The following is a 13,737-nucleotide window of genomic DNA, read 5'->3' on the forward strand; positions in this document are numbered from 1 at the left end:
TCAGGTAACTAAGATCCCACAAGCCGCGCAGCGCAGCCAGAAAAAAAAATTATACACACACACACACACACACACACACACAGCTGAAACCGACAATATACTTTCCTATCACATACAAGAAACTCCAGCCAATATACAGATAAGAAGGTATACACACCCCACACCTACACCCACACCCACGTGATGCTTTAAAACAGGAATAGCCTTACCATGGAGAGATTAGAGTTTGAATATAAAAGTACACCGAAGCCCATCACCAAAAACTGAAATTCAACATTTAATAATGCTTCCCTTTGGTTTCATTAATGCAAGTGCCATAGAAGGGATAATATAATACATTTATCAATTATTATGAAGTATTAAAACTTTCCTAACATATTGGTTTTTTACATTTTAAAGTAATTCATGCTTATGGTAACATATCAAATAATACAGAGGTATGTGAAGAAAATTTAACAGTTCCTTCCAAACTCATTGCTCAAAAATGTACTGAGTACCTATTAGTGGGCCAAGCAAGTTCTAGGCTATGTGGCTACAGCAATAAACAAAACAAAGTCCCTGTCCTCATACACTTAGAGTCTAATGTGAGCTACAAACAAACAAGCAGTAAATAATGCCAGATAGCAATAACTGCTGTGGAGAAATATAAGGTTAGGTAAGGGATCCAGGAAGGCCTCTCTTAAGAAGTGACTTGAGCAAAGACTTGAATGAAGTGGAGGTTAAGCCAAGTAAACATAAGGTGTTCCAAACTAAAGGAATGAAAAGTGCAGTTCTATCAGGGGAGTATGGCTGGCATGTTGCAGGAATAACACAGAGGCTGGCGTGCATAAAGCAGATGAATCTAGGAGTTACTTATCTTTTTATCCATTTGTAGACTCTTTGTACTTACAAAAAGTAAATGTGTGGTTATGTTACCGACTAGATACAGTTAAATTCATTTGTTTCATTTACTTTCAATTTGTAGGGATTTACATTTTTTTTTAAAGTTTATTTATTTATTTATTTTTAATTGATTGATTGATTGCTATGTTGGGTCCCCGCCTCTGCGCTAGGGCTCTCTCCAGTTGCGGCAAGCGGGGGCCACTCCTCATCGCGGTGCACGGGCCTCTCACTATCGCGGCCTCTCTCGTTGCGGAGCACAGGCTCCAGACGCGCAGGCTCAGCAGTTGTGACTCACGGGCCCAGCTGCTCCGCAGCATGTGGGATCCTCCCAGACCAGGGCGCAAACCCGCGTCCCCTGCATTAGCAGGCAGACCCTCAACCACTGCGCCACCAGGGAAGCCCCTAAATTTTTTTTTACTTTTATAAATGGTTTGCATGGTTCCAAATTCAAATCCAGAAAGCAAAGCATATTCAAAGAGGTTTAGCTTCTATTCTTGTTCTCTCTAATCTATTCCTTCCACCATAGGTAACCATCGATGAACCTTCTATTTTTTAAACACAGGAAATGCATTTGTAATTCTCTCCCTTTCTTAGATGCATTCACATCCCTCCCCACCTGTGAGGGAAATGGTAGCAAATTATTAAAACATGGAATACGTGATAAATTTGAGTGTCATCCTTGCACAGGTGCCATGTTAGTCTTCTCTGTATCATTATAATTTTGGTATATGCACTGCTGAAGCAAGCAATAAGTTAGATTTTACATGGATAAGAGTTCAGAAGCTGGACACTGCCTGGAAAGAGATGGCTTCAGTAGATGCCACCATGGAAAGCCTAACATAGCCAGGAGACACCAAGAAGGTACGAGGTGCCAGCAGAGAGAGTAAGTTGCCGAAGGATGGACCAAAGGCATTGAGAAAAGAAGTGAAAGGTTAACCACAGACAGACCTTGCCTACCTCACAACCCAGCCCAGGGCCTATTCTGCTTCAGCTGATGTCCCATTCCTGCCAATATTCTATTGTATCATAGAACAGGTCAATAAAGTGCTTTATTGTTTTGGTTTTTTAATGAATTCTTTAGGCACATGAGAATATAAATACAGAATCCTTCTTAGGCACAGAAAAAATGTTTGTTTGAACAAATTCATGCCATAAAGCAAAAAAATGTTCCTCAAGTTCTCTAAGTTTGAATTTTGCAATATGAGCAAAAAAAAGAAATTCTAGAGGTCATTCTAATTTATCCCAACAGCCTAAAATTTTTTTAAAATTAATTAATTAATTTATTTTTGGCTGCGTTGTGTCTTCATTGTTGCGCGCGGGCTTCTTCTAGTTGCGGCGAGTGGGGGCTACTCTTCATTGTGGTGCGCGGGCTTCTCATAGCGGTGGCTTCTCCTGTTGTGGAGCACAGGCTCTAGGCGCATGTGCTTCAGTAGTGGCACGCGGGCTTCAGTAGTTGTGGCTTGCGGGCTATAGAGAACAGGCTCAGTAGTTGTGGCGCACAGGCTTAGTTGCTCCGCGTCATGTGGGACTTTCCCAGACCAGGGCTCGAACCCGTGTCCCCTGCATTGGCAGGCGGATTCTTAACCACTGCACCACCCGGGAAGTCCCAGCCTAAAATTTTAGTTAAAAGAGAAGAATAATAAAGTTTCTGCAAATTACTTCAAACATACTAAGTACCCTGTCTATTACTGAGCAAACTTTATTGAGTGACTACTATGTTTAATACTCTACATTAGGTGCTGTGGAAGACTAAATAAGACCTAATCCCTGCCCTTGAGAATCTTACCATCTGTGCAGGTTAGTAACTTATGACTTCTCCACTAGAAATCCATCCTTCTATGCCTTGTTTCTATTCTACAACTGGACCCAGTAGGCATTTCTGCTATGACAACTGGCAAAATGTTAGGCTTGGCCAATAGAGGGCACTGGAAAGACACTGTGAGGCCAGACAAGGAGGAAGGACTTTCCTTTCTTCTTCAGGTGGATTGGCTTGCAGCAGAGGCCTGGTTGTGTTCATCTCGGCAATCCTCATGGTTCACTTGTGGCCCGTGCCTTCAGCAAGTTTCTTTACCACAAGTGAACTGCAAGTTCCTGTGACAGCCATGTCCTCTCCTCTAAATTTCTAAGTTTTTCATTACTATTCACTCTTCCTCAGCCAAAGGTAGTAGCTATTCCTATAGTTCCTATGATTTATCTCTAGGCTTTCTATCCTGTGCCATTGATCTATATTTCTGTTTTTGTGCCAGTACCATACTGTCTTGATTACTGTAGCTTTGTAGTATAGTCTGAAGTCTGGGAGCCTGATTCCTCCAGTTCTGTTTTTCTTTCTCAAGATTTCTTTGGCTATTCACGGTCTTTTGTGTTTCCATACAAATTGTGAAATTTTTTGTTCTAGTTCTGTGAAAAATGCCATTGGTAGTTTGATAGGGATTGCATTGAATCTGTAGATTGCTTTGGGTAGTAGAGTCATTTTCACAATGTTGATTCTTCCAGTCCAAGAACATGGTATATCTCTCCATCTGTTTGTATCATCTTTAATTTCTTACATCAGTGTCTTACAGTTTTCTGCATACAGGTCTTTTGTCTCCTTAGGTAGATTTATTCCTAGATATTTTATTCTTTTTGTTGCAGTGATAAATGGGAGTGTTTCCTTAATTTCTCTTTCAGATTTTTCATCATTAGTGTATAGGAATGCAAGAGATTTCTGTGCATTAATTTTGTATCCTGCTACTTTACCAAATTCATTGATTAGCTCTAGTAGTTTTCTGGTAGCATCTTTAGGATTCTCTATGTATAGTATCATGTCATCTGCAAACAGTGACAGTTTTTCTTCTTCTTTTCTGATCTGGATTCCTTTTATTTCTTTTTCTTCTCTGATTGCTGTAGCTAAAACTTCCAAAACTATGTTGAATATTAGTGGTGAGAGTGGACAACCTTGTCTTATTCCTGATCTTAGAGGAAATGCTTTCAGTTTTTCACCATTGAGAACGATGTTGGCTGTGGGTTTGTCATATATGGCCTTTATTATGTTGAGGTAAGTTCCCTCTATGCCTACTTTCTGGAGGGTTTTTATCATAAATGGGTGTTGAATTTTGTCGAAAGCTTTTTCTGCATCTATTGAGATGATCGTATGGTTTTTCTCCTTCAGTTTGTTAATATGGTGTATCACATTGATTGACTTGTGTATATTGAAGAATCCTTGCATTCCTGGGATAAACCCCACTTGATCATGGTGTATGATCCTTTTAAGATGCTGTTGGATTCTGTTTGCTAGTATTTTGTTGAGGATTTTTGCATCTATGTTCATCAGTGATATTGGCCTGTAGTTTTCTTTTTTTGTGACATCTTTGTCTGGCTTTGGTATGGGACATTCCATCTTATCTTCTCAGACTGGGATTTATATCATTGGCCTCCTTGGTTCTCAGGCCTTCAGATTCCAATTAAATTATACCACCAGCTTTCCTGAGTCTCCAGCTTGGAGACATCAGCTCATGGGACTTCTCAGCTTCTATAACCACATAAGCCCGTTCCTCATGGTCATCCGTTCAGTCTGTCTGTCTCTCTCTATATATATAAACAATAATGCTCTGTACTACTCAGGGTTCTCCACAGAAACAGAACCTGTAGGATCCTACTAAGTGAGGCCAGTTTTTCTTCCAGCTGGTTCTGTTTCTCTGGAGAACTCTGACTAATACAGAGCATTATTGTTTATTCTCCTTTAAGCATCACAGGACATCTTACCACATACTTCAGGCAAGAACTGAGTACTTGAGAAAATATACTAATAATTTCTCTTTGAACTGCACGTATGAATTATCTCTATTTTATGGGCTAAAGATTGAACCTGGGGACTTCCCTGGTGGTCCAGTGGTTAAGAATCTGCCTTCCAATGCAGGGGATATGGGTTTAATCCCTGGTCCGGGAAGATCCCACATGCTACGGGGCAACTAAGCCCACGCGCCTCAACTAGAGAGCCAGCGCGCTGCAACTGGAGAGGAGCCTGTGTGCTGCAACGAAGATCCCGCGTGCTGCAACTAAGACCCGACACAGCCAAAAATAAAACTTTAGTTAATTAATTTTTAAAAAGAGATTGAAACTAAAATGATAAGCTCGCATGTGATTTTGAAGCATTTGCCTGTGAAGTTAGATCAGTGACAAAGTCTTATTCATTCTTCAAATTTTAGTTCTGAGGGCTTCTCCCCAGGATTACTGCTAGGTGATATTGCACCTTTGTGCCAACTAGAAAAAGAAGTGATCCTCTGGGTCCATGTTGTACCAGGGCTCTAGGCCAAGTGGGTGGGATTTCAGCCCCCAGCCATCCCATCAGCTGGGCATACTAGATATTTAATCTTTTATGTTGACTTGTATCACCTCTGATAGCCACTTGTTAGAACTATTAAGTCAGATTTACAGAATTCAAGGACTTAACAGAAGTCCAGAAAGAGCCATTTTTCTGAGACGTTTCTGTATTCATCTGAAGTCCAAAGTTACCGAAAACAAGTGTTAAAGTTGGGTCAGTTTTGAAAATACTCAGACTTTATTTAGTCCCTGGCCCTACATGAAAAAACATTGACAACCCTTAATTCTCCCAACCATGGGGCTGGAAGAAAAACCGACCTGCCTCACTTTACCAAGAGGCAATTTTGTGCCCAAGTCACGAAGCTCTTAGATCTATTCATTTGCTTATTCCTTTGTTCCAGTAGGTCAGGCCCACTTTCACCCAAAAGATTATTCCAGACTCTGGAACCCTTTTCCAGATTCCTTTAAAGAAATGCATTTTCACTTTGCTGGTAACCCTAATTGCTTCTGCCAAGCAGAGAATGAACCGTTTCCCCACACAGAGTCCCATTTCACAGAGGAGAATGACCAGGAAGGGAGCTCCTCTATGAAAGAGACCTAGCAACTGATAAAAGGCCAAATCTCATTAAGCATCAACTGAAAGACAAAGTCCCACTATCCTCCGACGAGCCTAGATCAAAGGCGAAACAACTTGTTCGGTTCTCTCTGCCTGGGCTGGTCTTTATTTCTTCTTTTTGTCTCTCCGCCACCCTCTGCTCGTTCAGTCCGTCTCCGGTCGGCTGTAGCTGCCTTTCCCGACTGGTTACCAATAAAGTTGTTACAAAGTGACCTTGAGCGTCTTCCCAGCTGCACCCGATTCCCCGCCTTCTGCATCCGGGTGCCGCGGCGCGGATAAGAGCCGGACCGCGCCTGCGCGCCCAGCCCCATTCCTTCGACCTCTGCTGACTCGGCCGCTGCCACCTCCTGGGAAGGTAAGCGGAGGGCGCGGGAGCCGGACCTGGCTGAGGTGGAGCCGCGCCCAGGAGGGACCCATTCATTCTGCTGTCGCCTCGCTTGGCGCGGGGCCCGAGCTGACCGCGTGCACGGGAGCCCGCGGGACCTGGGTGGAAGGATGGGCCCTCGGAGGACACTTGACCTTAAGCCTCTTTGCCTCCGCAGAGAGGAAGCGGGAGAGGAGCCCTAGTCGCCTGTCACCCAAGTCCTCCAGCCGCGCCGCCCCGAAGAGTGCAAGATGTTCGCCTGCGCCAAGCTCGCCTGCACCCCAGCTCTGGTGCGTAGCCCAGGCTGGGCCGGGGGCTCGAGGCCCCGACCACTTGGCCCGGGCGTCCACGTTGTTGAACGGGTCACCTCGGGGCAGGACACACCGCCCTCTCGGGACAGCTCTCCCTAGCCCCTTAACCTCTGTGTCCTTTTCTCCCTTTCCTCCTCTTCCTGGGGCTTCTCACTCCGCTCCTCCCCTCCACTCGGGGGGTGGAGAGCCGCCGAGGCCTAGCTGTCAGGCCCAGCTCGGTGTAGGTCAAACCCTCCTTGCCCCTCGTTCCGGAGCGGCCCCCCACCCCACCTCCTCCGACACCCCGTTGGATCGCGGCCACGCGAGGGTTGGGGGGCAGTGGAGGGTGGAGGGGGCCTCCGAGGCCTAGCGTCGCGGCTGCACTCTCACTTGCTGATCTGTAGGTCAGTCTCGCTGCTGCAGAGGGAGGGACTTGCCTCACCCTGTGTGGGCGGAGGCGGCTGGTGCAAGACCCGAAAATCTCTCCTGCTTCTGGGATGTTATTTCCAAAACCATTTTGGACACTTTTGGTGAAGTGAAGATCTCGGGGGTTTGTCTTAAGAGAATCAGGTCTTGGTTGTGAAGGGATTTTCTGTGACCTTAATTTAGTGGACACTCAAGGGCGGAGAAGGTTGACTGGAACGTGCCCTTATGGTCAGAGTATTTCAACGGTTGTTCTTCCACTGATGTGGAATTGCTTAAACTGCTTTTTAATTCTATGATTAATGGACATATAGGAATATCCTAGAAATAGCGGAAGCTCATGTTAACTAATGGGCTATTTAAAATGACACGCTGTTTATAGTGCTATTGTACCTACTTGTTGATCCACTTAAACTTACCAAAGAATGTGGGGTCTTTATTGCTGGTTTTCTGATCTGAATTGTGGCGCTACAATAATTGAAATTTTAAAAGCAATACTTATTCTTTTTAACTAATTGTTCTCAGAAGTTTTGTTCAGAATATCACAAATACGTTATGAAGTAAGCTTTAAAATTGCATTAACAACTTTATTAAAATAGCTTCGTGCCTTGAAAAATGACCAAACAGACAAGATAATCAATAGAGAAAAGTCATAATTTTTCTGACTCATTTTTGCAGCTTGCCTTTTTAGAATTCATGGTGTAAAAGGGTCCTTGAAGTCTTATCTGTATTTTTACTTAATACATGGAATCTTTTTTCATTAACAGATCCGAGCTGGATCCAGAGTTGCATACAGACCAATTTCTGCATCAGTGTTATCTCGACCGGAGGCTAGGACTGGAGAGGTAAATATAGTAATAATAGAAATTAAGTAACACTACCAGATAAGCCTTATGGTTTCGATTAAAGTGAAGGGGAAAAACCTCATTAATGAGTGGTTTGAGGCCGTCCTTTCCACCCTTTCATCCAAAAAATTTGCAGAGAATGAGCCAATGAAAGAAACTTCTGTATCCAAAACTTACCCACCTGAATTGGCTAAGAAATATAGTCAGTATATATACTTAAGTATATGGTTTTGAGTTGCCTGTATTTAAGATTATGATAGCAACAGTTACTGAACAGCCTACTCTATTAAAAAGCACATGCAGGGCTTCCCTGGTGGCGCAGTGGTTAAGAATCCGCCTGCCAATGCAGGGGACACGGGTTCGAGCCCTGATCCCACATGCCGTGGAGCAACTAAGCCCATGCGCCACAACTACTGAGCCTGCACTCTAGAGCCCACAAGCCATAACTACTGACCCCACGTGCCACAACTACTGAAGCCCGCGCACCTAGAGCCCGTGCTCTGCAACAAGAGAAGTCACTGCAATGAGAAGCCCGCTCACTGCAACGAAGAGTAGCCCCTGCTACTCTTCTCTGCTAGTTTCTCGCCGCAACTAGAGGAAGCCCGCGTGCAGCAACGAAGACCCAATGCAGCCAAAAATAAATTAATTAATTAATTAAAAATAAAAAGCATATGCACGTACACTGTTTCTTAATTTTCAAAAACCTTATGCGGTGTAGATATTGCTGTTCCTATTCTGCAAGATGGGAATTATTCTAAGCCCCAGATTTTTCTGTTGTGCCACACCACCTCCTATTCAAACTCAGCTACAAAAATAGAGAAGTGGTTATCATTTTGACAGTACGGTAATTAAAATAGCTAACTATGATTGCTGATTTGACCTTTGCCTTTATTTCCTGTTCTCTAGAGCTCTGCGGTATTTAATGGGGCCCAGAATGGTGTGTCTCAGTTAATCCAAAGGGAGTTCCAGACCAGTGCAGTCAGCAGAGACATTGATACTGCGGCCAAATTTATAGGTGCAGGTGCTGCAACAGTAGGAGTGGCCGGTTCTGGTGCTGGTATTGGCACAGTCTTCGGCAGCCTCATCATTGGTTACGCCAGGTAATTCCTTTTGCCGAATAAACTAGTTTAAAAACATGCTTGAAATAATTGGAAACTTAGAAAACTAGTGAAATAATCATAGCTACTTTGTATTAAGTGCTTGTCTGTGTCTTGTATTATATTTTGAGGTCTTTGCATGCAATTATCTCACTGCTCCCAACACGCCTTGGAGAAACACTCGTTTACCTGTGAAGGACTAGGGACACAGAGGTTATACTGCTTGCCCAAAGTCAAAGCCAGTGTCAGAAAATAAATTTTAACTCACTTTGACTTCAGAGTCTGCACTCTTTAATTTTTAAGTTGTAGTGGGAATATAATTAAGAGAGCTCATGCTTTAAAAATATCAGCTTCCATTTTATTATTTAAGACCTTATTTTTAAACTATCAAATCTTAAAAAGTATAGAACATACTTTCATGGGGATAAGAAGAATGTCAGAATCCCTCAAAATGGATGAAGACTAACCATTTATATTGATATAGAGAGACAGAGTCTCCGTCTCCCCATATGATTAGGAATGAGGAGAAAGGAATGTCAAAGGCAGAACCAAAAGAGATCTAGGCAAAACACTGTTCCGGTACTTTCCAATTTACAAAGATCCTCACGCTAGTAATCTGGTTCTTGAACATTTACCAACCATGTTAAAATTCAAATAATATTTCAAAGTAACAATGATATGTGTTGTCTCTTTTAGAAACCCTTCGCTGAAACAGCAGCTGTTCTCATATGCTATCCTGGGATTTGCCTTGTCTGAAGCTATGGGTCTCTTTTGTTTGATGGTTGCTTTCTTGATTTTGTTTGCCATGTAACAGAAATTACTGCTTGAAATGTTGGCATTCATGTTAATTACGGATGTAATTCTGTGTATCTTACTGTGACTCCAAAACCTGTAGCATTGGTGTCATGAAAATGTACGTTATTTCCAAAGTCATTTCATTAAAGATGAAAACTTTAATTTTTGCTGTGATTTGTACTTACCTAAATTTAAATTTAGATCATCACAAAGAAGAACATGTATTCAGGCAGAGGCTGTACAAGTCAGAGGAAACTACTGCAGTTGCCCTGGTGATGGAAAAGATCCTAATGTAATTTTTATGGGAATTCTTTTATACAGTGTTCTGAACATTGTAAATTATAGGACTTTTGTTTATTCATGTAAAGGGGGAATGTTTGAGTGCTTTGAGCTTCTATGAAATATGATTAATTAAATCAAGATATTAATTACTCAAGATGGTTTTGTGTTTTTAAGGGCTAATGTGAATTACAATACTTGGAAGTAGAATCACCTTCCAGGACTAACCTGGCTGGTCTTACACAGCTGGATCAAAAAATAAATCATGTTGGGTTTTTAGGAATTGAAGCCTTATTAAATGGGTGTTGGGCTTAGGGAGGTGATTTTTACTTTTCAGTAGATCTCACGTTAAGCAGTTGTGTGTCTATAGTGAATCTTATCTGTCTTCTAAGAAGAAACTCAGTCTAACTAGCAGCTAGTTTCTTGCTTAAACAAGGCTCTCATTAAAAACCAAATATCAAAAAGTAAACTGAATTTAAATTTAAAGCCAAAAGTTGCTAAAGCATTGCTTATCTTTGATACCAACAAATGTTTATAATAGGAGTCTTGGGAATGACAATTGGTTCAATAGTATTCTGTTTATAATACTACGAGTTGCTTATTGGTCAAATTTTGCCTATTAAAATGAAGAAAGGGGTGCTGCTATAGAAAGACTGAGCTTTACCCCTAGCAAATATATTGTACCATTACATCATTTGTCATCACAGTTTCAGGGGTTCTATAAAAGGTTAGGATGACTGTTGGAAAGCTTCATTTTACTCCTTTAATCCCTTCTGCCTAATTTGATTTCAGTTGAGAAAGAGCCATCAGCTACAAGGGTTTGTCAAAGTGCAGTGGGAAGACCCATCTCCATCAGAATCACCTAGGATGTCTATAAATCCCTAGGCTCCAGACCTACTGAATTAGAGTCTTTGGCCTTGAAACTCAGCCATCTGCATTTTTAAAAAGGTTTCTCAGGTAATTTTTGTGCACATTATTTGAGAATCACTAACTTATCTGTATCCTTCCCACTCTCTATAAAAGTGTCAAAAACAGTAAAGAGCTAGAGCTACTACCACTTTCTGGTTGGTTAATCACCTAGTCTATGTTACATAATGTCCTGGAACCTTCACTATTTTCTTAAATAGTACTACTCAGTATTTGAATTTAGCAATGTAAAGAAGTATTACATGTATTATATGACCCAGCAATTCCACAGCTTGGTATATACCCAAAAGAATTACAGGCATTCAAACAAAAACTATATACAGATGTTCATAGCAGCACTATTCACAATAGCCAAAAGGTAAAGACAACCAAATTGATGTTTGGATAAACTGATGATAAAATGTGGTATATCCATATAATGGAATATTATTCAGCCATAGAAAAGAAATGAGGCACTGATGACCGTTACAACATGAGTGAACCTTGAAAACATGCTAAGTGAAAGAAGCCAAGCACAAAAGGCTGAATATTTACATGAAATATTCAGAATACGCAAATCCGTAGAGACAGGGGAATTCCTTGGTGGTCCAGTGGTTAGGACTGCGTGCTCTCACCGCCGAGGACCCAGGTTCAATCCCTGGTTGGGAAACTAAAATCCCACAAGCTGCGCAGTGCCACCAAAAAAAGAAAAAAAGTCCATAGAGACAGCAGGTTAGTGGTTACTAAAGGCTAGTGGGAGTAGAGATTGGGAAGTAACTGCTTAATAGGTGTGGGAGTTCCTTTTGGGGTAACCGGTGTTCTGGTGATGGTTGTACAACATTGTGAATGTACTGAATGCCACTGAATTGTACACTTTAAAATGGTTAAAAGAAAATACATATCTTACTACAGTTTACGAAGAAGTACTGTACAATTAACACAAAGTCCATAGTGTAAAATCACATGAAATTTTTTAAGTCCTAGGGAAATACTTAGATTAACCAGTCCTCTGTTACAAGTTCATTTTAGGCCAAACAAACAAAAAACCTGCTTAGTGCTGGTTTGGTGTTTAAAGAGGCCTGAAACATTGATTCTGGAACAGGTTTCTTATAAGACATGCCCTTAGCTGAGGAAATCCCCTGAGAATGAAAAGGAAATTGTGCTGTGGCTGCCTGGCTTCCAAGTTACTGAGGAAAAAAATTCTTTAGAAAATCAATATAACTTAGAAGTATAACCACAGGCGATTTTACCTTACTTGGAGTAACAAGTTTCTGACATTGAAAGTACATCACTAGAATACATCTATTTGACAGCAGAAATGTTTATTGTATGCCATTTTTGCAGCAAGTACTACCAGCCTTATAAGCAAATATTAATGGTGTATGCTTTTCACTAACTTCTTAGTTTCTGAACAGAGGCCAATAAAGATGTTTTCGCATTGAAGACCAAATGAGTTTTCCATGTTGCTAAGTTTGGCCTGTTTAAAAACTCCAAGAGACAAGAGCACCCAAGAGTGGTAGAGTGCTAATTCATCTGTATTTATTTAGAATACCTAAAGGTATTTCAGATTTCCAGGCATACTTCTTATTTGGTAACATGTTACCTTTCTTCATTGCAGGAATGTGGTATTTTAATGCCTTTGGGATTAAACCAAAATACAGATTTGAGTATGAAGTGTATTTTTGAACTAAAGAAAAACTTGTCATCTAGCCCCAAACACTAGACATGTATGGAAATAACTAAAACTCAGAATGCTGAGTTCCAGAAGAGTGGCAGTAAGTACTAAGATGTTCAGGGGAGTAGAAAGAGTTTTCTAATGATGGAATCACATGAAGAAGAGTTATTTTTCTACAAATTAATATAAACCTTGAACTGGTGGAATGAAGAAAGACCAGAATAAGAGGGTATCTTAGCTAGTGAATAGCATGTGGTAAGGTTCGTGAGAAACAGAGCTGCCTGGGTATGGTAGGGAAATAGTGTAAGATAAGGCTGCAAAGGTAAACTGGGGCCAAATTATGTAATTTGTTAGATGTAAAAGTGTGGGTTTTATTCATTTGACCACAGCCAGCCATTGAAGGTCTAGAGCCAAGAAAGTTTAATACAAGAGCAGTGTAGGATAGACCGGAGCCAGTAATGGTCAGTGGTTTCTATAGTAGCTTTGCTGAGAGGCAACGAGGGTCCAGTCTAGGATGGTGGCAATGAGTATTTTTTTTAAAAGAGTCTACAAAAGTTGTATCAGTCGGATTTGATGGGAACCAGTTGGAGGAGGAGAGGGTATGTGCATCAAATAAGTGCCATTCCCTATCCTAGGGACTTCATATACTATGTCATTTAACTTTCATGACAACCATGCAAAATTGGGATTGGTTTCCAAGATGCAGAGAAAAAAGGCTCAGAGGAGTTAAACAGTTCCCCAAATTACATAGCCATTTAGTGGCAAAGTCAGGATCCAAATTCAGGTCATCTTTGATTCCAAAGCCCATGCTTTGATTTTTAGTATGATTATCTTAGGAATGACAAGGAAAAAGTTGATTTGGGGGAAGTTAGTATGTTGTTTTGTTAGAGAATTTTAATACAAGATTGAAGCATACTCCTGAAGAGAGACTTGTGGGCTTGAAAAGGGGAAAGGCATGGTATATGATATGGAGTACATGTGAATAAAAGAAGTGCAGAGCAGGAGTAAGGACAGTGACCACTTGTGCCCAAGGGAAGTCATGGCTCAGAAAAGACCTGAGAAGACCTTATGTTTACACATCAGGTTGATCCTTGGTACAGAGACAGCCTACAACAATAAATAAAAATAATAAAAAGTTCAAATCTTGGGGAAGGAGGAGAATCTGATTTCCAGGGATCCCACATTATTAGATTCAAATGTACAGTTTTCAACAAAAAATATCACAAAATATTCAAAGAAACAGGAAAGTGTGGTTCATTAAAAGGA

General features: G+C 41.2%; 1 protein-coding gene and 1 long non-coding RNA gene across 2 annotated transcripts in view; one reads left to right on the top strand and one right to left on the bottom strand.

Moving 5' to 3' along the window:
* The window catches only part of LOC309631410, a 187,596-nt gene that overhangs the window by 41,501 nt on the left and 132,358 nt on the right, over positions 1 to 13,737 (bottom strand). The gene's annotated exons all lie outside the window — the stretch shown is intronic.
* ATP5MC3 (ATP synthase membrane subunit c locus 3) lies at positions 5,999 to 10,047 on the top strand. Its single transcript, XM_082397771.1, has 5 exons — positions 5,999 to 6,152; positions 6,340 to 6,451; positions 7,642 to 7,719; positions 8,626 to 8,819; positions 9,513 to 10,047. Exons 2-5 carry the CDS (start codon positions 6,413 to 6,415, stop codon positions 9,625 to 9,627), a joined length of 426 nt encoding a protein of 141 aa, XP_082253897.1. The 5' UTR covers positions 5,999 to 6,152; positions 6,340 to 6,412; the 3' UTR covers positions 9,628 to 10,047.

Source organism: Balaenoptera borealis (assembly GCF_965194805.1).
Source record: "Balaenoptera borealis genome assembly, chromosome: 6".
NCBI classification, from domain to species: Eukaryota; Metazoa; Chordata; class Mammalia; order Artiodactyla; family Balaenopteridae; genus Balaenoptera; species Balaenoptera borealis.

Coding starts and splice junctions, on each gene's coding strand:
- ATP5MC3 (XM_082397771.1), top strand. CDS start 6,413: ATGTTCGCCTGCGCCAAGCTCGCCTGCACCCCAGCTCTG. Junction 6,452..7,641: donor TCGCCTGCACCCCAGCTCTG/GTGCGTAGCCCA, acceptor TTTCATTAACAG/ATCCGAGCTGGATCCAGAGT. Junction 7,720..8,625: donor CGGAGGCTAGGACTGGAGAG/GTAAATATAGTA, acceptor CCTGTTCTCTAG/AGCTCTGCGGTATTTAATGG.